Raw genomic sequence first — 27,364 nt, 5'->3', positions numbered from 1 at the left:
ACTCGTCTTTAGATTAACGTTAACTTAATTGTTGAACATTGTTATAGTCCTCCTCATTCACAGTGTTCAGTCTACAATAATTGATAAAATAAAATTGGAAAACCAACTTTATTTTTCTCTCTTTGTGACAACAGTTGTTATTGTTACTTGTAACTAAACATAAGTTCAGCTATGAGTTTATATATCTACATAACTCGGAATGGTTCTGAATTATTTAGGTGTTGTCAGACCCTGCAAGGAAGAACCAGTTAGGCTAACATACGACGAAGGTCTGCCTACTTTATGGACTAACTACTATTATACTTCTGTTCATGTTGGTGACCTATTTAAAAACCGGTATTTCAATCAAGCAGTTTTAATTATATTGTTTCTTTCCTCTTTTACCATGTTGCTCATCTTAGAGTTTTGATATACTTTCACCAGCAGCTGTGAATGCAATATTTATGTGTGTGTCATTGACATTAGTTGTCTAGTAAAGCTCAAGATTATTTATGGAGATTTTTTATGCTGCCTTCTTGTTGTCAGTCAGTTTCAAATTAGCTATTTTTATGAAAGTATGTATAATCATGTTTTTAAGATCTGTCAAAATATGTGTAATTTATTTACGTATTACCTCGCTTCCATAGCCAACCATGAGTGAACAATGATAGAGATAAATGTTGAAAATTGAAAGAAAATTTTTATGTGGAAATGTCACGAGAAACTTAACGCAACTGTAAATAATTTTTAATGTGTTTATTTAAACACGTGTTCTTAACAATTCGTGTCGAACATTTGCTTAAAGCTATAGAAAAGCTATCTGCACTATGCCTAGTTTTTAACTGATTTACTAGAGGGAAGGGAACTAATCATCATTATCCGCCATCAACCCAGGCCCTGCATGGCCAGGTGGTTCAGGCGCTCGACTCTGAAGATCGCGGTTTCTGACCCCAGTCACACCAAACATGCTCGCTCTTTCAACCATGGGTGCGTTATATGTCACGGTCAATCCTACTATTCGTTGGTAAAAGAGTAGCCCAAGAGTTGGCGATGGGTGGTGATGGCTAACTGCCTTCCCACTAGTCTTACACTGCTAAATTAGGGACAGCTAGCGCAGATAGCCCTCGTGTAGCTTTGCACGAACTTAAAAAACATACGAAAAATGCACAATTTATTTTAAACAGTGTTAGATTAATAAATGAGATAAATTATTGTAAACATTTTAAAAATATGATATATAAACTGAAGAATTGTAGTAGATAAATTGGGACGTCTTTTAATTAATTCACTCATTCGTCATTTAATTACACTTATTGTCACGAGTGTTTATGTAGGGAATAAAGTAAAATCTGAATTAGGTTTTTCACTGTAACAAATGTTCCTTACATTATTCTGTTGAAATTACATAACACTTTTCGATTGTTTGGTTATGTTAAATAATGTATGTGCATTCTAAGTAAATGTACGCACAAGTAAAATATCAGAAACAAAGTTTGCTAAATTACATTTTTGGTATATTTCTTTAAGTAATTTTTTTTTTAAATAGTTATAGTATGTTTGTTGAATGCAAAATTTGGCCATTTTAATTTTAATATAGCACACACTAATATGTATAATTTTGAAGCTGTATGGATCTGAAATTCACGTGTAAATGACCTTTTTACAGCACAGATAGAAATAATCCCTTGTAAAGTTTGTGGAGACAAATCGTCCGGGGTTCATTATGGTGTGATTACATGTGAGGGTTGTAAGGTAAGAACTCCTTAGTTTATTAACTTAGTTTCTTAAAAAAGGATCTTCTGAACACATTTAATTTTTAATGCATTCGTGTATACTAATAACAAAAAAATGGTGACTCAAAATTACATGTATTTATGGTTTTTGATAATATGCCGATTACATGTATCCAAAATTATTTCGAATATCTTACTGCCATCTATTGGATAAATTTAACACTCGATAAATAAAAACCAGTAGTTGTCGCAAACTGATTTACACATTTCGTGGTTTGTAAATAAAGAAGTATAACAGCGTTCTTTTTAAAGTAAATTTTTATACATGGATTTTAAGGGTTTCTTCAGAAGAAGTCAGTCAAGCGTAGTAAACTACCAGTGTCCCAGACAGAAGAACTGTTTAGTGGATCGCGTGAATCGTAATAGATGTCAATACTGCAGATTACAAAAGTGTTTAGCTCTAGGAATGTCACGAGACGGTAAGAAACTAGTTTGTAATCTGTAGAATAAAGTAAAATAAGTGTTCATTTTTATACTGTTTTATTGATAGTTTTAGTTTCTTTTAAATTCGAAATACTAAATTAAGTTAAGCTACCTCTCCCCCAAACTATGTATTTGTTGTATTAAACATTACCAACAAACTAGTAGTTCTACTACCGTGTTTCTCCGAAAATAAGACAGGGCTTATATTAATTTTCACTCCAAAATATGACACTAGGGCTTATTTTCGGGGGATGTCTTATTTTGATATATTAAAAAAATGAAGTTACAAAGTAAAACTTACAAAGTAAAACTATTAAACTAACTGATTAATACTTAAACAAACTAATTAACTAACTATTAAACTAATTAATAAATTAATTTTTTTATTTCTTTCCTCTTCCTGCCACTCTTAACTAGGGCTTATTTTAAGGGTAGGGCTTATATTAAAACTATCCCCAAAAATCACACTAGGTCTTATTTTATGGGTAGGTCATATTATCGGAGAAACACGGTAGTGGTTGCATTCAATACTTTACCTTCAGATGTTTTTTATCTGGAGTAGTAAAATGTTCTGCAATTACTTGGTGAAGTCATTTGGAATAATTACTTCATAAAGAAAATGTTGATATATATATTGTATGAAAACATATAGGGAAGACTAGGGCAAAGCAAGCCATAGAACATAGTTTGGTCTGTAAAACCAAAAATACTTATTTAGATGTGGAACTTTTGTGTAAAGTAATGGCGTTGTTCTTTGCCAATCAATATGTTCAAAACTGAAATTTATTTATTTTTAATAAATCTTTCAGGTTACCTTAAATTTTAACTATGGTTCAACTATGGCATGAAACAATGTGGACCACATATATATGATACGTGAAAAAAAGAAACGTAGTTTCATTATTTCACAAATAGACACAATTTAAATTGAATAATATTTTAAAATTAGGTTTTCTGATATGCAATAACAAAAGAAAGTTAAGAATGAAAGCCACACGTAAAATTGTTTTCGTCATTGTGCCTTGGATCCATTTTAAGCATTTTAAACACTGAATTCAATCTTCTTTCTCAACTAATCACGAATTTGTGTCATTACCATGCGTGCATTCTGTGTCGACTTAATTTTTATTTTCATATTATGCTACGTATTTTCAGCAACCACCTTCATTTTTCTCTCTCTTTCGACTTCCAGCTTATTTTTGTGTGTTAATATTTTCTTAGCAGTTGTGATGTTTTTGTTGGTTGCACCGTTTGGCCTTTACATTGGGTATTGATTTGAAAATCAGATCATTTCTTTGAGTACTACTTGTTAATATTGCACATTACCCTTTTCTTCTATTTAGAGCTCATTTTCATGCACTGCTTTACGTTGGGCGCTAGGGTAATATTTACGTGGATGATAATACTAATCTAGGATAATCTAGGATAATACCTGGATGGAAAGGTTGCCAAGGGCAAGTTAATATCTCTGAAATTGTTTTGTCTTGAAAAAGGAAGAGCTAGAAAGAAACTGATTGAAGATATTAAGATTGTTAAGTTAATTGATAGTGTCAATGTATTTTTTGTTGCATTTATTGATGGAAATATGTGACTATAGATTACAAATATAAATTTCAGCAAAATAAAAAACTGAGTCAGTTTAATTATTTTAACATGGTAGCTGGCTTTGAAATGAATTGCCTTCAAATGTTGTGGTTGCAGTGAATTTTAAGGAAAACTTAATAAATGATTAAATGATGAGGGCTGGCTTTCAGTATTCAGTTTTGTAAGTTTAATTTAGTGGATGGGACATCTTAGATGGACTAACAGATCCCTTCTGCTTTCTTAACTTTTGTTATTCATTGTAGATAAAAAATGCTTACGTTAATAACAGCTTACATAGATCAGTTATTCTTACAAAACATTTAAACATAAGCAAGGAACTAGCTGGTGATATCTGCATAGTAGAGCAACTACTAGTTAGCACTAAGTAATCAACTTTCCATGAGATGGCAGTAGTTGCATGAAATAAAGATTGTAAGAAATAGGAAAGACCTGACAATTACAATTATCTAGAAACTAGTGTAGGTGCAGTGACTGGCACTAGTGAAGCTATTCTGTAGAAAGTAGTTAATCACAAAGCAAAGCATGATCTCAGGATAAGATCTTTATTGATTCAGAGTGCTTGATGTTTGAGCAGGAAATGGTTAATCAATTTGAGATTTTATTTTTTTAAATTACTTGAGCTTTCTAGTTAGCTTCAATTTATCGTGGTTAAATGAAAGATGCTACAACAAACAAATCACAATAACCTATAAATATAAGATCAGTATAAATATACGAAAGAGCCATGTGTGTGTGTGTGTATGTGTGTTGTTTTAATTGGAAGTTTGCTTACATAATGATCCCTGTAACTTTAACTTCTTTTTGAAACACTAATTATTAATGTTAGAAGTTGAAAATTTCAAAAGCAAAAAAAAGAAAAATCATAAGTAGGTTATATGATATAAGAGAAAAATGTCAGAAACCAGTATTGTTAGTATTCAAAAAATTTGTTTAAAATTGGCTACTGAATATGCCATGTTTGGGACGACCAAAGCAGACTTAATAAGCTTTGTGGAATATTCAAAATAAAATACTCAGTGATAAATTTTATCCCAGTGAATATACAATAATTCTTTGGACATTTGAACATCACTAGACAGGATTCTCACCTTTTATGTAAACTGCCATAGAAGCAGAGAGAAAAATAAGTTACTAATATTCTTAAACTATTTCAGAAAACAATGTTAATTTATCTTTCTGTTAAACATTGGTTTTATGTTTGGTAATGACTACACCAACCTAGGTATAAATAATATACTGGAATAAGCTATCTTTCATTCTGTTTTTACATATAAATCTTACTTTGATAGTTGTTTTAATACTTTTTATTGAAACTAATTATTTCTAATAAGGCCATACAAATTCCATATTTCCTATAGTCAATAGGATAAGGTATTCAAAGGGAAAAAGGTTTAGCTGTATTTAAAGAACCTTCAAGTTGAATAATGTGTGTAAATCCTATAAAAAAGAAAACATTTATTATGTTCTCAATAGAATAACTTGAATCAATTGGTAAGTTGAACAGTTATTTGGCAAATGATCTTTAATTAGTTTAAATTGAAAATAATGTTTGTGATTTATCATAATTTGGTTCACATGTTGGATGTAGATGAAAGTACATTCAATGGCATAGTTGAAGAAAAGGATTTGACATAGTGAGACCAAGTTACTCCAGTTATTGAACTTGTTTTCCATTGTTAGTAAAGTTAACAATGTTTTCAGGTGTTCTTATAAACATAATGATAACAAGTCTAAAGAGTTAATTATCTCTCTGTATACAAATCAGTTTTTGTTTATTTGAAATGGATACTGACATATTGCAAAAGATTCAGAGGATGGATACATGAATGATTGTGGGATAGGTTGTTTCATAGTTGTACATTAGAATTTCTTAACTTATTTTGCCTTTAAAAAGAGTGTAAAAGATAGAAATCTTATAGAAATTTACAAGACCATCGGGGAATAGGGTGGAGTAGAGACATTTGATTTCTTTGTACTATATTCTGAAAACATTGGTTTTATATGGAAAAGACAGGTTAAGCTCAAATTAAGACAGTTTTGTTCTAACAGACTGATTGGTTTATGGAGTAAGATAACATCATCAGTAGTGGAGGCTTGCACTTTACAAGTATTTAAGAGGGGAATTGATCTTCTGAAGAATAAATGGTTGGTTTTAAATCTTTATTTCTTCCACAATGTGTGTGTGTATAGATGGGCTTGAAGGACCAGATAATCTCTGGGGATGCATATTTTGTATTATGATGTGAAAATGTTATTAATTCTTGCTGAAGTTTTCTTCTCATGTAGAAGTCTTTCCATTCCAGTGACAATAGTTTGCCAGATTGAATGTTAAACTGGTTAGTCTAGGTGAAGCTGTAGTAGATACCTTCCTTCATGTAATTTAAGGTTTTTATATATTTGTTTATTCCTATTTACTTCTTTTTCCTTTGCTGTCAACTTTGTGCAGCCTATCCTACAAGTTGATGTGTATTACACATACTTCATAAAACCAGTATACCTGGATACTGGATATTTTTAGAAATTTAGTCAAAGATTTTAGTTTACAGAATATCTGTGTATTTGGTTTAGAATTTTTATATAATAAAATTGTAACAGAACCATATTACTTAATTTTGTTTTTTAATTATTTCTGATTTTGTTGTATTGTTAAAATTCAATGGATTATCATATTCATGCACTAACATACTTTTATAAATTGAATTTTTAAAATAAAAGTGCACATATAAGAAAGACTAGTACTTTTACAAAAAAAAAAGGTTGTCTGCTCAAATAAAGTTGTCAGGTAGGTGCTTTTAATTAATTATTAATATGATATAATTCAGTGTAACATGTTAAGAAGGTGTTTTATATTTTACATTTTACTGGCTACTGTGAGCTGTCCTATTAAATCTTATATATAAATTCTTAGTAAGTTACTAAAACTATTTTCAAACCAGTCTTGAAATTAAAACCTTAGATATTTTTTCTTTATAAATGTTGTTTTAAATCTACATGTGTTAATTCCAAGCAAATAACAGATATCGAGTTTCTATAAAGAAGTTTGTTTTTCTTTTTGACATTTGAGCTGTGCATGCAAACAATGTTAATGAATATTACAGAATGAGTTACTTAGCTTTTTTATAAAGGTATAAATAACCTTTAAGTAGTAGGAGAGTAAAACCATTTCAGGTTCAGTCTATTTTGTCACATTTCTTAGAACTGTTCTTCTTGTAATGGAGTGAATCTACAATTGAACTGGCTTTATTTACTTTTACACAGAAAAAAGTATCTGATATAGAGTGATCTTATTTCTCTTTTATTAGTCTGAAATTGATAAGGTGAATGATGTGATTTCTTTTATGAATAGAAAAAGTATATTCATTGTGTTTTCATGTTGATAGGCTTGATGGACAGAGTTTACAGAAGTTTCTGGAATTCAGAAAAAGTTTGTGTTCTTTGGTAGAGAGAATATCCGTAGCTGTTTTTACTTGCTTCAAATAATGTTATTTTCAAGTATTAACTAGAGCTCATTCATTTGAGATTTTTTTACTATGTAATAATATAATTATTTTCCTTAAATACCCTATGTTTCCTCTTTGTATATGACATTCTGGCATTTTACTGCATGTTTCATGTCTTTGCTGAAAACATTAGAATGATGTTTGAGTGGATAAAGAAGACAAGTTTTTATTTAGGCCAATAAAGAGTGTTCTTATACATTTTTAGGTTATGTTTCTTGGTCACATTATAAACAGGAATGGCATGTCCACTGATCATGTAATGATTGTAGTAGCTAAGGGATAATCAAGAAGTCTGCAGTTTTCTAGACTATATGTTATTGCTATTTTTTTTTGACCGACTTCAAAATTGCAAGTAGCACCCATATTAAACCTGAATAAACTGATGTATATTTTAGATTAACTAAACACTGTGAACAATTATTTCATTTTATTAGGTGTACTTTAACTGATACTTCTGTGTTAACATTTCTTCTGCCAGTACGATCAGTTTCAGAATGGTAATATTGCAAGTACAGGACAAGATGAAGAATTTAATTGGTGAGAATGTATGCTGACCGCTCCTGACTAACAGTACCATTCAACAATGAAGGAGCTGCTTTACTAATGTGTGTTAGAGATTTCACTAACTGAGTAAATCATGGATCTATGAAGTATTTTGTAAACTTGAGATCTGGAAATATAATTTCACATCAGAGTATTTTATTTTCGTGCCAAGATATGGGAGGTTGTTGAATAAACTCACCAGATCCTGGACATTGAAGAACTGTAAAAGCTGTTGGAGCAGCAGGAAACTGTACAGACAGTGATGATCCTTCTCCACATTGAACATCACAGATGACAAATGAGAACTTTTGAAGAAGTAACCGAAGGACTTTGATCTAGTTTGGATGCTTCTTTCTGTCAAATGTTCATGCAACTACAAGTCTCCTGGGTTATGAGACAGGAGGTGCTTGAGACTTTGCATGATGCAAGAATAAGGGGATATCAAGATGTTTTATGAATTACTGCTAATTTGCAAATGTGTTTTACCTGTCTGTATCCATCTTGAAGCATTGTGTAAATGTTCTGCATGTACTACCCATATAAAAGTCAGGTCACAACAAGATAAACTCCATTAGAAAGTTTAAGGTATACTGTACAGAGATTATTCCTGGATATTATTTGCCCTTGGAAAGAATAATACCTATATTTGACATGTGATGGTCTTGACTTATTACTTGTGGAATTGGAATTTGCTAAGGCTTATTTGTTGGTTGAGACTTCAGTATGTGTTACTGCCAATAAATGATACTTCAACTTAAAATACTTAGAAAGAACCAAGAAGTTAATTTAAAATTCCTATTGCTGACAAAGTTATACAAGTTTATGGGATAAAGATGTATTACCTTTACCCTGGTGATTAGCTATATCTTACCTTTTTTAACCCAGCTGACGAAAAGGAAGATGCAGTAAACATCTATCTGGTTTTTCATGACTGGTAAGACTAGAGTGATATGAAAGTAGAATAGTTTAGCTCTAACAGATTTTCACATTCTTAACATTATCATAAAATGCTAATTCCCTTCAATCACAGTCAAAGTAGCTTTAAAGTCAATGTTGACACTGTTTGTAATCAGTTTGTAATTCGTGATGACAAGAAATGCACTTATAGTAAAGATGGCTGATATAGGTATTAGAACTTTTATTAAAATGAAGTAGAAAACATTTTGACTGTCGTAGGTCATCCTCAGGTTATCCTGAAGATGATATAAGAAGGTCAAAACATTGTTCTCTACTTTATTTTAATATAAGGATCAGTTGTTTGATCACTTACTTTCCAAGTTGCTTAGTGGAAAGTCATAGCAAACTAGCTAAGATTACTTTGTGCCAATTAGTCAGTTTCTGCATTTAGAACAATTAGTTAATTCAAAGCTTAGGTATATATAGGATCAGCAGATAAGAAAGATGTAGAGATATTGCTTTTGGGACTAGTGGAATGATGTGGCATTTCGTTAAGTATAAACAGCATGAGATTCAGTATGTTACTGTAGCAAGGATAATTGTAAATATTAGATGTAACTCTTAGAACACTAACAAGTTTTAAAATGATTCCTACACATTTAAATATAAATTGAAAGAGCTTTATGATATTTGCTTTCAAACCAGTGAGACTGAGTTGAATAGTGAACGTTGGCATATATTTGTGTAAAAAACTCTCACATAGGTCATGCATGTTTCTTGATGAAACTTTGTTTTGACATGTGACATCAGGTCGATTAATCCGATAGGTCTCTACCAGTTGTTTTTGGTTGAATTGAGAAAATTGTGTTTTAATACAAGATGAGAAATTACCTGGATTATTGTGAATTAAACTAGAATATTTCTTGTTCTGCTAGATTTGGCCCTAATTTTCATATATCATCTGTAGATTGCAATAATGTTACAGACAGCCCAGAAGCCTAAGTGGATTACTGCTTTTGTCCCTGGTATTGCCCTTTATTAGACTGTGTGTATATTAGTGTGTACTAATGATGAGCAATTATCACTTTTGCAGTTAGATTTCAATATTAATTTGATGTTTCTAAATCATCAAAATTATGATTATTAGTTACTTTGATAAAGCCATTAAAAAAAAACACACACAGAAACAATGAAAAAATAGAAAAAGTAATAGAGAGCTTGGTCTCTTTAAACTGAATGTATATAATGTGAGACATCAGACAAAAAGTAATAGTTAATAATAGATTACTTGGTTCCATCAACTCTGTGAATGACATGAAAACCATATGCATCTACAGAATTTTCTTTTTTTGGGGGGTGGGGGGTGGTGGAAAATAGTGTGAAATTGTGAAGTGAAGAAAAAATTCATATGCATATGCTAAGTGAATAAAGAAAGAATTATGTTTCTCACTCACCTTTTCCCACTGTAAATGCCCATGACAGGATGTCATACAAGAAAGAATAGTAATCTGAAAGCAGGTTTCAGTAACAAAGAAATAATTTTTGTAATTTGTTATTTAGTCTTGTTGTCTTCTTCAAAAGGTATTGTAAATATAAATTTTGTGTGGTAATGTATGTCAGTACAGTATATATATTTATTGATCAGTCATCTTGTGTCACTAACTGAGAAGTTTGTTTTTTTCCACTACAACTGGATACTCTGCTATATTTCTGAAACTTATGTAACCTTCTTTTGAAGAAACAATGACACTTATTAAGTCATTTGATGTGCAACCTGAGAGATGTATTTCAAACTGGAGAGCATGTCTCTATTTACATTGATTCAAGGCTTCTCAGAACTACAAATCCCAGAGTAATTTGATGTGCAAATACTCATAGTTTTTAACTAATAAGACAAATGAACCCAACTTGCTGATGTTGCTGGGAATAAAAATAATCAAAGAAAAGGGTACCACATGAAAGCTCACAAATGTAATGTATGTATTCAACATTTCTTATTTTTAAAGAAGAGTTAAACATTGAAAAGAAAGATAATGTTTCTCTTTCTTTTCTGTTAGCTCTGTAGATAAGCTGATGAGAGCAGGGACTTTTCTGTTACTAAACACACAAACAATGATTCATTCTTATGCATTAATTAAATCAAAATGTAGGCTACTATTGGCTGGATCCACATACAGTCATTCCACCAGTCAGGACCAGGGGTAAACAACACATCATAACACATCCTTCTCGATCCATCAGGATACTATAAAGGATCTGCAACAGCTTACCCTCGCTTACATGAAGATGAAAGACAGAAGGATTTTGATACATTGTCTTCTGCATATGTGTTTTCAACAAGAGGCAGTTGCTGCCCATTTGGGCATACTCATCATGAATACTCTGAACAATCTATCAAATAATAGGTATTAAGTAATTGTGTAAATTTGATTTCAGTGATTAAAATAATCATCAAAATTTGATTGAAATTTCAATTAATCAGTCAACACTAATGTATGCTGTAACTTGCAGACTGTGTGAATTTCAGTGGAAGGCCCATTTCAACTTAAGTTTGCCTGTATTTACTGTATTTTCATGTTATAATAGATAGCAAAGGTTTTCCTGACATCACAGTAGGAAAGAATAGCCACAGATGTTAGCAACTGGATATGATTATACATTATTTACTGTAGATTGTTTGAATGTCAGTGTTGGTTTGTCATATACTGCAAGTATATACATTTATTAAATAAATATTTTTATGATGTCACATGTATTTGTTTGTAGGTTTTCTTTTAGGTACTTGAAAGTAAATCTACAGAGAGCATAGTTTTTGCCTTGATTATTGAAACATTTCTGTTTAGTAAACACCACAATGATTAACTCTTACTATTGTTTTATGCTCCTCTGATATCATTGGAGAATATATTTGGTTTATGTTAATAAACTGAAATATTTATAAGTGTTTAATTCTTCACTATACATAATGAAAGCAATGGTTTGATATACACCACATAAGTGAAGAATATACCATATCAGTTGGTAGTGTGAAGTGATATGCCCAATTGTGGATGACTGAAATATCTGTAAATCTTGTTACTTTAAATAGGGTAAAATCCTGAACATTGGCTTGTTTTTAAGTAGAATAAGTTTGATTAGTAGAACCTAACTATTTCCAACCTTTTGTTAAATATTTTCTCAATATTCATTTGGTAAAAGTGAATATAATTGAATGTAGAAGCAAGTTAGACATGAAGATATTGTTTTCATTCAAGCTTGTTGGTGTTGGAATGTAGCCATGTAATATTTGACTTTTCAGGGTTAAGAGAAGTGGCCAGTGTTTGTAAAGCTGCTAATCGGGAATCAGTACCACATCAAGAATCATATTAGTAACGTCACATCCCATTTGATGTGGTGTGCTTCTTCTTCAACTAGAAGATGTTTGGTAACTTGTTGTGTATAATGGGTTAGTACCAGTACTGGCCTCCTGTTGTGCAATGCTAGACAATGGCTTGATATGGAGTGTGACTATTTAGTGGTTCCTTACAAAAAACAATTCAACATCTGTGGAAAAAAAATTAAACTCTAGTGTTCTGTGTACTAAAACTGGAGAAATTGTATTTAAGTTGTATGATAACCTGTAATGTGTTTTCCTTTAACCTTGTACTTCTTGCTGAACTTCTGAACCATCAGAGGCTGAATCAGTTTTGAATTTCCAACCTTAACTTTTACTGTTAAAAATAACAAACAAACAAAAGACATATTTCTTGATCACTGGCTATTTTGAATAGCAAGGTCTTCTGTTCTTGTTACCATTGTTCCACAGTAATTGAATATTTTTTATTCTGTGATTATGAACATCACACTGACACTGCCAACTTCTGGAGAATGCTACTCAACCCAAGAAACAGTGTGGTTGATCAGCCTGGAACGAACTAAACTTGGCAATTTGGTTCAAAGACAATAATATTAGGGTAGGACCATACTACCTCATAGATGTTCCAGTCACAACAAAAGCCCTGTTGTCCACACTACTTCAATCTCCCAGCAGAAGATCTGTGCATTATTTGATGAAACATTTCTCCACATCAAACCCATAAAGAGTTGAGGTAATTTATTGCATCCAGTGGAGTAAATCTATTCTCACCCCTGAACATGTCTTCCCATCACTATATTTTTTATATAATATTTTTTCAGAGCATCCTGTAGTCACTTGTTATTAATTGATAGGCTTGTTTCTGGCTTAAAAGAAGGAATTGGCTCAAAACATGGCCAAGGAAAGCTAGTGATTTTTGATACAGTTTGACTCCAAAGGTCTCATTTATTTATTTTATTACCTTTACCTTTGTTATTTTTGTATGAGTTTTTTTCAATTGAAATTTTTTTAACAGCTGTGTTCAGCTGTCATTTTCCTTTCATTGATTTCTAAGGTTTGTGTTTTATTATGTTGAAATAAGTTGCATTTGTGTCTCTTCATTTCTAAATTCTCTAATAATTGGTGCATTTATTTGCTATAATTTAAAAGCTGAATCCATTTTTTCTTGTTCATTATGATTTGTTTTCTGCTTATTATGCATTGTATTTTGTTGCCAGATATTGTTTTCCTAGTATTATACTTCTTTTGGTTTGTGTGACAAATATTTGTTAACTTTTTGTTTCTTGTCATTTATTCCTGGATTTTCTGTGTGATATTTGAGATTTGTCAAAGATTTAGTTTTAGTAGCTGGAAGTTTTCATTTTCATTTTTTTAATAATGTATTCTGTTGTGCTTAACCTGAATGTTTATTTTGGTTCTTTAGTCCAGAATGTTTAGTAATTAATTTTTTACTATATTTTTGGTTCATTAATTATGTTTGACTATAAATTTATATCTGGATTCATTTTATTTTAATCCTGTATTCTACTTACTTTCAGTTTTGTAAATGAAATTTAACTCCATGCTATTTTCTTTAATTCTTCAACCCTGTATTTCACTATTTCAGGTAGGAATTTACTCAGAAATTTGTACCTGATTGTTTGATTTGGTTTATTGTTTATTATCACTCTGGTTTTTGAGTTTGAAGATTATTCTTGAGTTAAAAATTGGTGAGTCATTTCTCACTCTCAGGTGGATTTTTTTTCCAGGTTTATAGATGATTAAGATGGACATGGCAAATGCTTATTTGCATATCTCAACTTAGTCATGACCCTGTGTTTGGTTTTCACACCATGGGATGGTTTATTAGTTTTGGGCTTGATTTGATTCTGTACTTTTTTGCTGGGTGGTCAGAGTATTCATTATCTTGTCACTTGCCTGCTCTTGAGTTGTGCTTTCATCATTATATGGATTACTGGCTACTCTTAACTCATTTCAAACAGTAATTGAACAAGCATTTGAGTTTTTATAAACTCATTTCAAACAGGATTCTACCCCTCACACACATCCTCTGCTTGTGGACATAGCTTGAGTGGGCTGTTTAATCAAGTTGAAGAAGTCATTCCTGCAACTTGCACAATTTGTCCATTTGGGTGTTTTTTTTTCAGCATCCATTTCAGTTGGGCACAACCTTCTCCTTTTCAACTTCATTCAATGGAGCTTTCAGTTCTTTACTGCTTCCTTTATTACAGCTTGCATTTGGAAATGGTTTTTTTTTATGGCAGCCTTTATCCCCTTAGTCGGGCTCTTTTTAATTTGTTAAAGGACATATTATATTGTTTTCTATGCAGGGAATTGTTTATTTTGCTTCCATTTAAAACTTTATTCCCATATAGGCATCATTTTCTGAGCATCATGCATAGTTTTACTGGGTACATTTAACATTTAATTAAAATACTTTATTAGCATGGTATATGAATAAATGCTAATTATCCATATTTTAATATTATATACATTTTAGGTTCATTATTTTATAAGGCAATTTTTCTTTTAAATGTCAGTGTCTCCTAGATTAAATATTTTGACAGTTGATTTCTAGACATCCATTCTTCTCTAATTTATTTACCAGTCCTCCAAGAAATAGGAAATATAATGTAAATTATCATTAAAATGTTATCACTCAGGTAAAGCATAACTTTTATAGTCTTCAAATTTATTTGGTTAGACAACCATAAATTATAAAATCAGACCATCTTGCTGCATTCTGTCTGGTGTTTAACACTATGTTATTCACAACCAATAGAAAATCAAAGTTTTAATCTACTAAATGACATATTACATTGTTTCCTTTGCAGGCAATTGTTTATTTTGCTTCCATTTCAAAATTTATTCCTGAAGGAAACATATCAATGAGCTTCGCACAGTTTTTAGTAGCTTTGTGGCATGACTAAAAATTGCGATGATTATAGGACATTGTCTATTTATGAACTGTTATTATTCTGTTTCCTTTGATGCATTACTTAATTAAATAAGAAATTATTTTATGCAGTAATACTATTAGTATAGAAGAGTAGGGTTAAGTTTTATTGACAGTTTACAAAACAAAAGACCAAGGTAAGTACTATATTTCTTGTTTTTCATGTGTATTTTTTATTTATTATTTAAAAAAGTAATTGAAATGTAAAAATTGGAAGCATTTTTAGGTTAAGATAAGGTAAAGTAAAAAAGAAAAACTTGAAGCTTTTTATGAGGTAGGCTTGGAAGTAGTCCATGTGTTGCTGTTATTCCCAGGGTAACATAAGCTGCATGTTCCCCAAGTGACTTACAACTTATGGTGAAAATATTAGTTAAATATGGTTCAAATGGTAATAAAACAGTTTAAATTTAAGTAGAAACAGATGTTTACTTTCATAGTTTTAAAGCTGTTTAGGATAAATAACTGTAGTGTCATGCTACAATTTAAAATCATTTTAGAAAGAAAAAAAAAGGATAAGGGGAAAAAGGAAATAACAGATAAAATGTAAAGTTTTATGGAAAAAAGAGTGAAATATATTCATCACATTTTATAGATTATGTGAAATTTATGAATTTTCAGATGGAGCAAAGTAATTTTAATCTTAACACAAAAATTACTTTATACTCAGAGCAGTCAGTACTTTAAAAATATGTCATTAAAAAAATTTTCAGTAAAAGACTCTTAAAGCTTACTGGAAGCTTGTAAATTTCATGAAGATAACGAAAAACATTATAATATAGGGTACAGAATGTTAATTTGGTAAAACATTATAATATAGGGTACAGAATGTTAATTTGGTAAAACATTATAATATAGGGTAGAGAATGTTAATTTGGTAAAACATTATAATATAGGGTACAGAATGTTAATTTGGTAAAACATTATAATATAGGGTACAGAATGTTAATTTGGTAAAACATTATAATATAGGGTACAGAATGTTAATTTGGTAAAACATTATAATATAGGGTACAGAATGTTAATTTGGTAAAACATTATAATATAGGGTAGAGAATGTTAATTTGGTAAAACATTATAATATAGGGTAGAGAATGTTAATTTGGTAAAACATTATAATATAGGGTAGAGAATGTTAATTTGGTAAAACATTATAATATAGGGTAGAGAATGTTAATTTGGTAAAACATTATAATATAGGGTAGAGAATGTTAATTTGGTAAAACATTATAATATAGGGTAGAGAATGTTAATTTGGTAAAACATTATAATATAGGGTAGAGAATGTTAATTTGGTAAAACATTATAATATAGGGTAGAGAATGTTAATTTGGTAAAACATTATAATATAGGGTAGAGAATGTTAATTTGGTAAAACATTATAATATAGGGTAGAGAATGTTAATTTGGTAAAACATTATAATATAGGGTAGAGAATGTTAATTTGGTAAAACATTATAATATAGGGTAGAGAATGTTAATTTGGTAAAACATTATAATATAGGGTAGAGAATGTTAATTTGGTAAAACATTATAATATAGGGTAGAGAATGTTAATTTGGTAAAACATTATAATATAGGGTAGAGAATGTTAATTTGGTAAAACATTATAATATAGGGTAGAGAATGTTAATTTGGTAAAACATTATAATATAGGGTAGAGAATGTTAATTTGGTAAAACATTATAATATAGGGTAGAGAATGTTAATTTGGTAAAACATTATAATATAGGGTAGAGAATGTTAATTTGGTAAAACATTATAATATAGGGTAGAGAATGTTAATTTGGTAAAACATTATAATATAGGGTAGAGAATGTTAATTTGGTAAAACATTATAATATAGGGTAGAGAATGTTAATTTGGTAAAACATTATAATATAGGGTAGAGAATGTTAATTTGGTAAAACATTATAATATAGGGTAGAGAATGTTAATTTGGTAAAACATTATAATATAGGGTAGAGAATGTTAATTTGGTAAAACATTATAATATAGGGTAGAGAATGTTAATTTGGTAAAACATTATAATATAGGGTAGAGAATGTTAATTTGGTAAAACATTATAATATAGGGTAGAGAATGTTAATTTGGTAAAACATTATAATATAGGGTACAGAATGTATAGATGTTAATTTGGTATCTCAAACTTGGCTGATTTGGCTGAGCCTGTAGCAAGAGTGATAAATACTAACTACTATTTTCTTAAATTAACCGGCTCTTTATTCAGAATAACTGGGGAACCAGCAAGACAGTCTTCCTGAATTTACTTGTGGTTTTATTCAGATAGTGATACATACTATCTTCTCATTAGCTGTCAAGTTTGGAAGGATGTCCAAGAAACAAAGAGAAAAGGTAGAAGATGAAGTTAGATTTCATAGATCCCAACTAGTCCGTCCTCATTCTCAGCAACAAGGCCCACCACAACAACATCCAGCACTACCACAAACCACGGAGACATCACCAGATAGTTCCGTCTTCGACCAGCAACAACCGTCCTCATCTAATCAAAATCCACCTTATATTAATGGAGGGTATGTAACTGCAAATGGAAATGTTTAATCAACTTGAAATATTAAGTCAGTTAATAAGTTATTAATTTAAAACTTTCAATAAGTTTACTGCATTAAACGTTGTAATTTGAGTTATAAAAATAAAAATTGTGAGAAAATACCTACTGAATATACTATTACAGTGTGATTTGAGAGAACTTGTAAGTATAGGGAGAATGTCTCTTACCCTAAAGAAATAATGCTGTATTTTAATCTTCCATTTATTCCTAAAAAAGGAAAATAGTTTAGCTATTAATTAGGCATTATTAATTTACATTATTCATTTGAGCATTATATACCTTCATAGAACTGCATAACTAAGCAAAAGTAAGACTAAAATTGCTGCAATGTGTGTGTGTGTGTGTCTTTGGTAAAAGTGTATTTATTATTTTATTGCATTTCATCATAATGTATAAGAAGGTAATGCTAACTTTTTATTATTTTTTTTACATTATAATTATATAACTTTTGAGTATTGTAGTCTAATTCTAAACTTAAGAGTTACTACCATACCCTTTAGTTGCCCCCACATAGTGATTGGTGCTAAGAACCTCAGCTTTGATCCCCTTAAGTTATGTGATTGTATTTTCATGACAAATTATTTTTCTACATTTAAAATTTGATAGGAGATATAGGATATCACAGTGCTTTTTGAGTGCATTGCATCATAGCTATCTTTCTGGAATTGTATCCTTTACAGTTTTTTGCAAATATTTTAATTTCATTTGTTTGTTTATGTCAAACTGATGTATCTGATAGCTCTTAAATATAAGTGCCATCCATATTTTGCATACTCTGTGATGGCATTCTAAATAATCTTGTGCATATTAATTCTGCTTGGGTAATGTTATGGTTTGAAAGTTAGAATTAAGTAACTTTTATGTAACCCAGTAATGCACTTCAGTGTGTGTGCATTTGTATATATGTGTATGTGTATATAGACACAGACATTCAAGAACATAATCAGACAAACTGATGTATCTGTCCTTTGTCCAGAAAAAGTGTGGAATGGATACTATGATAAATTTTACACTCTTTACTCATAAAATATTATATTGTTACCTCACCAAAAGTTTTGTATTAAGTTTAAGAACTCAATATGTATTTACTTAAAACATAGTACACACTGTGCATTGGTCAGAGTGGCTTTGAAGAAAGTGGTACCAACCAAATTATTGATGGTATGTGTGCTCTCTGTTACCTGCTATCACAACCAACTCTTAATGTACTTCCACAGTGTTTCACATGATTAGTTAATTGATGGTCATTGGCCAGAAGTATCTTATTGGCTAAAATCGAAAGTTAATGGGTCAAAGTAGGATATATCTCAAGAAACTGTTCTTATCAACTTTATGGTTGCTGTAAGAGTAGAAACTTCAGTTGAAGAATATGTAGTATTACGAAAGTGGCAGTGATGTTTTTCCATTACATTTCTCCATGAAGAGAGCTAGCACATTCTGAGATACATAAGATGTTTGTGTGCCCTCCACCCACACTTTGTGTGTGCCTTTTCTTGTTCCAAATTATCATCCCGCAATGCTTGGTTAAGATTCGTCCAGCAATCTAGGAGTAGTTAGAAAAAACAAACAGACAGACACATAGATCTTTTGTGCTTTGTATATAGAAATATTTTATAAATATTACAATGAAGTGTACGAGCTTGAAGTAAAGGTATCAAATGCATTATTAATGTTAAAGTGAAATAAACATATAATGTGAAAAACTTTCATTTAGCTTTATTTCTTATTAGCTTCTGGAATGATATTGTTACTCAAAATTGATACTGGTTGCTAGTAACATATTTTGTTAGTAGTTACAACATCTTAATAGGTATATCAGGTGATTGCTACCTGAAAACAATGTTTCCACAGGTACAATAGGTAAATGCTTTTTAAATATAATAATTGAACCTCTTTGACAAGTGAGAAACAGCTTGTGCTAATGCTTTCTGTTATTTTTGTAGATATGCCTATAATGGAGACCTTAGTACTTATACACCTAATGGTTATACCTACACTCCTCAAGCCATGACATTTGATTTGTCTGGAACAGACTTTGTAGACAGTACAACTTATGACCAGCGACAGCAGTTGGAAACTTCCTTACCAGATTCTAATGGTCTCCTTACAGTTACGGTCCCATCCACCACAATATCAAACAATTCTCATTTGAGTAAGTCAAGTAGATAACAGGATATTTTGTTTAAAATCTCTTAAAAACAAGAAAAGAAAAAACAAAATTTAAGTTTAATAAAACATAGAAGTAACAAACAATAATGTATAAATCATCATTTTCATACAATTAACAATGAATAAAGCTGTGAATAAAACTAACAGTTTAAAACTTTTTGATGTAGTCATTTTTTTATGCTTTTATGAAAATGGAAGGTAATCTGCTACATAAATAAGTCTGTGGGAGGTGAGTCTCTTATAGAAAAATTAATTCTCAAGATGAAATGGGTGTTGAATAGCAAATGTGACTATAGGCTGTATGTACCATTTTTAAACTAATATTTTTTTTTACTTTGAATATATCAGTATATACACATATATACATACATGTATATTTGTATATACATATAGGAAACATTTGGTATTCTGAACGGTTTTTGTACATCAGTGGTGATCGTCATTAGGAAACTATTAGTATCAATTTCAGCTTTTCAAATTTATCAGTATAAAATATAAAAATAAGGAATGTATTTCTATCCTCACACACAAATATATACAGATGATTCAGAAGTCCATTGACAGGGAAATAATTCACAAATGGAGAATATAGGAAATTACTATTAGTCATGTACAATGAGATGTTGTGGCTCTATCCCATGACAATATCAGGGATATAGCCAGTAATAAATAAAACATTTTAAACCAAAAATTACCAAAATTGCTCCTCAAGAATAAGAGTTATTAGACATAAATCAACCTGTCTTGTGTTTATAGAACTGTTCTAAGGAAGATCAAAATCCTGCTGTAGTAACAGTTGTTACACAAGTCTAGGTTTGAGGAGTAATGTCGAGATTTTGAATAACCAGAATATTGCACCCTTGAAGGGTCCAGAAGGTCTAAATGTATTCAAGACCCTTACATAAGGTAGGACACAATCATTGTGCTTCAGCTGTTTCCAGATTGTTGAAACGATATCACAAGAATAAAGTTGAAGAACTGCTTAATGTATAGAGAGAACACCATCAGAATGCTTGGGCTACTGCCAGACAATATGCCAAACAGTTCTGAGAGGAATGCTATCATTCTAACCAGATGATACAGAAAATGTCAGTGGCTTCATCCTACAAACTCCTCTGTGTTGCCACCATATGGAAAGACAAAGAACAGCAACCAGTATTGACAATGAAAGCATTGTTTTGGTGTTTGTCACATTTGAGTAGCTACCATTTGTCTGGTGTCATTTAATAATATTGTAAGGATGTTTACTTATCTGTACTTATGCCTATAATTCTAGTTTTTGTTGGTAAGTTTGGGTGATTTATGGTTTAAATGTCTTATTTGTTTTTCTCTACAACTTTGCAACTAACATATTTAGTGTACAATGCCCAGTAACTAAAGTTTCAAAGGTCATGACTTTAAATGACTGTAATGACACTAACACAAGACAGATATACAACACTTCATTCCATATCATAAATAATAATTTTTCTACAACTTACCTTTAATTATTTATTTGCCTATGAATGGACTCCTGAATCAGCCAGAATAAAGGTGATATTTAACTGTTGTTCAAGAAATAGTAATTATTTACATTACTATTTGAAATTCTGTCATCACATGAAAATCAAATGAATTCACTGTTTAGTGTACCTAGTCTTAATTAATTTATTTTGTCAGTTAATGTTTCATGATTGTTTAGTTTTTCATAATCAGAGTTTAAAGCAGGCAGTTATTGGAAGTTGTGTTTGTAAACCATTGATGTTGAAGCTACAAAAATTTCTGAAACATCTTAATGAGATATATAAATAACTGTGATTAGACGAGAGACCAGAGAGTGGGAAGAGAGCCAAAAATAAAGCCAATTAAAAGAGAATTTTGATTAGAGAAAAGTTAGAAGATGTAGAGTTGACTGTCATAGGAATGAATAGCCTAACAGTTGATATGTTAAAATGAGATTAACAGTTTTCTGACATCTTATGAAAATAATTTGTCTCATCAAAAGCTGTTATAAAACATTTGAATCTGCCTGTGTGGAGTTTGATAAAAGCAGAGGATCATATGGAAGTAGGCCTAAATATGAAAAAGCAGGCAAATGTAGGAAGATCAGAATATAACTGCTCAAACTCACAAGACAGTGCTAGTGGGTTATACATCAATGCTGTTGCAATGAAAAAAACCAGAAAGAAATAAGTGAATTATACATTGATAGATTCTGTGATAAAAATAAAGAAAAATAGTTTGACTTGTCAACTTGTTAAAGCAATGGAATTGGCTTAAGTGTACTTTTGACAACAAGAAGACAACTGTATAGTGTTTAAGATATAACTGTGACTTCTATAATGTAAGGAATTTTTTGTACATGTGTTAACTTGTTTCAAATGTGCATATACACATATTATTTCCAAAAGAAAAAAAACAGATGGAGTGCATGCTGTTCATTTATTATTGAATATATTGACAAATGTACAGACACATACTAGAGAAGATTCCTTAGCTCAACATACATATACATAACTTAAAGTGTATAATGTATTAAAAAGTAAGTGTCAAACATTACCCCTTTATCAAAGAGACATTTCTGCCAAAATGTAGTGAAAAAAAACATTATCCAAATGTTTAACCAGACATTGTTAAGAAACATAACTGTCAAATGCAAAAGCATAAAAACATTTCTTTAAAATATACAGTAAAAAAAATATTTAGTTATTTAAGTTCATTCGCCACAACTCTACGTGTTTCAGAGGTTTCACACTGCCTTCGTTGCGACTGACCATAGATGGAATTATTAAACTATGAAAACATGTAGAAATGTAACTGATTGTTAAATAGTTTTATCATGCATTAATAATATTGATTTTGTATTTTGTTTTTATTTATGCACAAGTCTGTCATAACTAAAGTTTCAACATATTTGTTAGTATCATGAATTATGAGTGTTGTAAAAATTATTGTCATTCTTTTATAGAGTTGTTAGCGAAGACTGTCACTGAGGCACACAGTCGTACTTCTTTGTATACAACAGACCAGATAATAGATCTTGCGAGAAAGCCCCAAGACGTCTCTCTTCTTTTGTATTATAAAAACATGGCAAGTTCTTTTTTCATTGTACTTTGATATTTTCTTCAAAGGTAAAGTTTAAATATTTATAGACTAATAATTTAGATAAAGCACATTGTGTACTCTTAATCCTCAAGTGCCAGTTTACAACTGGTGATCAAGTATGCAAGATAATGGTTGAGAGTAGCAATTTCAACTTTCAGTTTCCTTAGTTCTTTGTAGAAAAATAACTTTGCATCCTAAAAACTCAGACGTATTTTGGTAACACAGTGTATCTTGTTTATTGGTGATGATTACTATAGGCAGAAATGAGTTGTTTCAGTAGGCAGAAATCAACTTCATAACACTAGAAAAAAGTTGAGTTCAAATAAAATAAATTTTGCTTATTGAAGTATGAGAAATTAGTTTTATTTATTCCTTATTAATGGCTATTTTTAACCACAGCATAGCAGCTCATAGAATGGCTCCAAGTTGTTTTTATTTTCAAGAACAAATGTTTAGCTCATAGCTCTATCATCTTGTGACAGATTTAAGAGCTAATTGCAGTTTTGGGCTTAGGAGTTCGAACCCTTTTGATGATGTATTTGACCATGCCCAAGGTCTTATGGATTCATTAGTTTTAATCTTGCCTAACGTAACTTCAGTTTGAGGGTAGGTTGTTAGAGATTCTGATGAGTAATAAAATTAAATAAGGTCTCTGTGTGCCTGATGCTTGGTATTGCTGGTGCACAAAAGTATAGCAGTAAAAAGGGAAAAAAAGTCTTGTCATTAATTTACTCTTCTCCTACCTAAAAGAATTTCAAGTTCCATGGTTATTGAAGATTCCCTCTTGTTCACATATAGAGAAATAATAAAAAGATTAAATTTCATGCAGTTACTTGTTTGAGTTCATTTTTATTGATGGGACGAGGAAGTATTCACAAAAATATTTAAAATGATATGCATTATCTAACAAGTAATACAATTTATTATTATTTTTTTATTTGTCATGTACTAGTTTTCTGTTGTTAATAAAACCCTTTTTATTTTTTCAGACACAAGATGAACTTTGGTTGGATTGTGCACAGAAGCTTACAGCAATTGTCCAGCAAATAATAGAGTTTGCCAAGATGGTTCCAGGTTTTATGAAATTGTCACAAGATGACCAGATTGTATTGTTGAAAGCTGGTAAAGATAATTAGTTATTTTAATCATACATGGTAACAATGATCTCCTTTTTTATAATATATCATTACTTGCACTTTGCTAAATAGTTAGTATACAGGAGTATCTAGCATGTATTGAAAACAGCCAAAGCTGTATTCATGCTTTGTTTATTGAATCAAAGACCTAAAACAAATAAGGTTATAGTAGCAACCAACAATGGCTTTGTTTTTTTCCATAGGAAGTTTCGAACTGGTTTTGTTACGGATGAGTCGGTACTTTGACCTAAGCACGGGTTCAGTTCTATACGGAGAGAATCTTTTATCCTATGAAGCTTTCATGACATCAGGTGAGCAAATACCAAACCACAGATGTTTAACTTTTTTATTATTAATATTATTACTTCTTACATTAGATGTGTGATATCACAGTACTATATCATTATGTTGATATTTATTGTTTTTTGGTTCAAATAAAATTCAGTTGTCATCAGATATTTTACCTCTCTAGAACCAATAGATATATTTATATATGTAAAAATGGATGGTATGGGTAGAGAAAGCACTACATTTTATCTTGATAGAAAGAATTATTCATCTGTGAATATTTAGTAGAAAATTAAAAATTCTAAGGGCCTCCAAATATCTACTTTATTAGCTACCATAATTTGTCTGATTGCAAAGTTATCAGACTTGAAAATGTTATGAAAATATGTCTCTTTTAAAATAGATACAACAGAGATGAAACTTGTCACTAGCAGTTTTGAATTTGCAAAGAGTGTGGCAGAACATAAACTGTCAGATACGGAGTTAGCCTTGTTTTCTGCTTTTGTTTTGCTTTCTCCAGGTAAGAAATTTTGTCCTGAATCTGTTTTAATATTAATTGAAGCATGAATATTATTTTAATACTAATCCATAAATTTAGTAAAATAAAACACCTTTTTCTTCTTTATCTTTAATAATTTAGTGATTCAGGATGTTTTCACTTTGAATTTCTCTTCTATTTAGCACACCTAATGATACATCGATAAGTCTGAGGGTTAACACTGCTAAAAACTGGGTTTCAGTAGCCATGGTAGGCATAGCACAGATAGCTCATTGTGTAGATTTGCACTTAAAAAGAAAGAAAATCCTTTAGCATTAGTAATAGCTTGTTCATTGGATACAAAGGGTACACATTTATATATATTGCAGTCAAAATAAATTGAACTATTAAACTGTTATGATACTGTATTTGTAGGTTGTTGTTGTTTCTTTTATCTCATTAGCCAAGCCCAGAGAACTTTATTCTTGGATTACTTATAAAATTCCATTTCAAAAATATATAATTTTGAACTGCATATTCCAGTGTTAAAAATAACTTCAAAAATTAACTTGCTCACTCCAAAAGAGAAACATGTGTTTAACTGCTGCATGGTGGAGGGTAGATTTACATCAGTATTTTGTTCTTGATAAAGAAAAATGTACATTTTTAAAGTATTCTAGTATAATTAGTGATCTTACATACTTCTGAAGTAACATGTTTAATTTTCTTCATGGTATCTTCCAATATGCCTAGTGTTTTTAATTTTTAACAGTATTAGAAACTTTCTAATCCTTGCACAGTATACAACATCAATTGTCTTTGTTAGTATATATAGTTAAAAGCTCAAAGGGAATTTAGTAGGTTTTAAAGTAAACGGTTGAACATTTCTAAATTAGTTCTGTTTTTCATATATATGTACAAAATTATACTATTTATATTTAGATTTACAAATTTAAATTATTAATATTTCTATATAATTTCTATAAATTTAAATACTCTCTAATTCCAAAGGGATCAAGAATAATTTTTTCGTGTGGAATGTCAATAAGTAGTCTATTATGAAGTCTTAATGAAGATAAAGCATTCAGTTATTAGTTTAACATTTACATTGTTCTTTTTTAAACTGATTAATTGAGCATTTAAACAAATTTTCAATGTTGTTTTGTCAACTTTGTTTTGTTTGAAAATGCATTCTCCACTGGTACAGTGGTAAGTCTATGGACTTACAACACTAAAATTAGAGGTTCGCTTAACCTTGGTGGACTCAGCAGATAGCTCAATGTGGCTTTGCTGAAAGAAAAACAAACAAACAAAGTTTTTGAAAATGAATAATTGTTGATATGTGAGAAAATGAATATGATGATAATAATAATAATTGGTTCAGATATCTTTAGTTCTGCCAGAAAGTTTGAAACAAATGAGCTGTTAAAATATTCTGGATATATTTTAGAATTTAGAGAAATAATATAGACTTAAGAAGTGCAAAAATTTGTTTGTTTGTTTGTTTTTGGTCCTTGTTGCTTTTACAGTTAGCATTATTTAAAATTTACATCTATGTAAGATTCAGTATGTATCTATCATGTAACTCCTCCTAAACTACTGGACTTGCCAACTTCTAAGTAGTACCAAAAGAATTGTCCCCAAGGCTTTCACAAAAATAAATCTTTTCACCCACTGTGTTAAGGAGCTCAAGTATTTTACAAAAGCACATTTATCTAGGATGAGATCATTAATCTAGGAAAGTGTAAAACAGTAATACATGCATTGAATATGAATTAAAGTGGCCCTATAAGTGAAGGCCACTGGTTCACTAGACCCTCCCCCCTGTGGCCCAGTATTAAGTTTGAAAGCTTGTAATTCTTAAAAACCAGACTTTTGATATCCTTAGTAGGTACAGCACTCATAGCATATTGTGTAATTTTGTGCTTAAATACAAACAAATAAAAAAGAGTGCAGCTTATAAATGAATCACATTCATTAATAAGATATCTCAAGAAGAAATTAAAAGTAATATCTTGTAAAGCTTCAGATTGATATTGGACAAGCAAATATTGCCATAAAAAATAGTATTAAATATGGCTTAAAAATATTTGACGAGATGAGATAACTGTGATGGCTAAATTTATGAAGTTTTTAGAAATCAATAGTGCATGACTTCATTTAATTACAATAAAGTAATTTAATAAAACACTTTAAAGTTTTTCTCACTAAACCTGTGAGAGCCTAATTGATATCATATTGTTATCTAAGATTTTATAAACTTCCATTTGCCTCTCTTGTTTGGATTTGCATGTAAAGTAGTTCCTTTAGAAATGTGTAAATAATGAAAATGGGATGAAGTTGTTAGTAACATATTTTAAGATATTGTAGTACCTCTAAACAGTTGAAAGTTTTATGACTAGTCTGTAGTAAGAGATGCACATGAATATACATTTAAAATAAAAAAGAACCATTTTAATAAATCTTGCTTTTCCAACTGTTTATAACTATGTCAGAATGGCTCAAATGAAGCTAAAGTTGTCAGAACTGAATCCACACACAGTGATATCATGTTAATAGGATAATCTGTGAGGTAAATAGGGGGAAAAA

At 30.4% G+C, this 27,364-nt stretch overlaps 1 protein-coding gene and 1 long non-coding RNA gene across 3 annotated transcripts in view; one reads left to right on the top strand and one right to left on the bottom strand.

The window, feature by feature from the left end:
• Positions 1–27,364, top strand: part of LOC143237456 (putative nuclear hormone receptor HR3) — a 69,602-nt gene that overhangs the window by 35,222 nt on the left and 7,016 nt on the right. Inside the window, exons 2-10 of one of the 2 annotated variants that reach the window (XM_076476730.1) lie at positions 219–336; positions 1,646–1,731; positions 2,050–2,191; positions 17,363–17,582; positions 19,564–19,772; positions 22,737–22,858; positions 23,863–23,995; positions 24,213–24,320; positions 24,701–24,817. In XM_076476730.1, the coding sequence (XP_076332845.1) occupies positions 312–336; positions 1,646–1,731; positions 2,050–2,191; positions 17,363–17,582; positions 19,564–19,772; positions 22,737–22,858; positions 23,863–23,995; positions 24,213–24,320; positions 24,701–24,817 (1,162 nt within the window). In that variant the 5' untranslated portion in view covers positions 219–311. The remainder of the gene's footprint in view (positions 1–218; positions 337–1,645; positions 1,732–2,049; positions 2,192–17,362; positions 17,583–19,563; positions 19,773–22,736; positions 22,859–23,862; positions 23,996–24,212; positions 24,321–24,700; positions 24,818–27,364) is intronic. The other variant, XM_076476729.1, reaches the window with a different exon arrangement.
• LOC143237459 (uncharacterized) overlaps positions 17,430–27,364 on the bottom strand; it is a 38,045-nt gene continuing 28,110 nt past the window's right edge. Inside the window, exons 3-4 of the long non-coding RNA XR_013020076.1 lie at positions 19,616–19,811; positions 17,430–17,551 (exon numbers count right to left, since the gene is read on the bottom strand). This is a non-coding gene — a long non-coding RNA (uncharacterized LOC143237459). The remainder of the gene's footprint in view (positions 17,552–19,615; positions 19,812–27,364) is intronic.

This window comes from Tachypleus tridentatus, chromosome 13, assembly GCF_004210375.1.
Source record: "Tachypleus tridentatus isolate NWPU-2018 chromosome 13, ASM421037v1, whole genome shotgun sequence".
In the NCBI taxonomy this organism is placed as follows: Eukaryota; Metazoa; Arthropoda; class Merostomata; order Xiphosura; family Limulidae; genus Tachypleus; species Tachypleus tridentatus.
The sequence above is the reverse complement of the archived record's forward strand: the minus strand, read 5'-3'. Positions and strand labels throughout refer to the sequence as shown.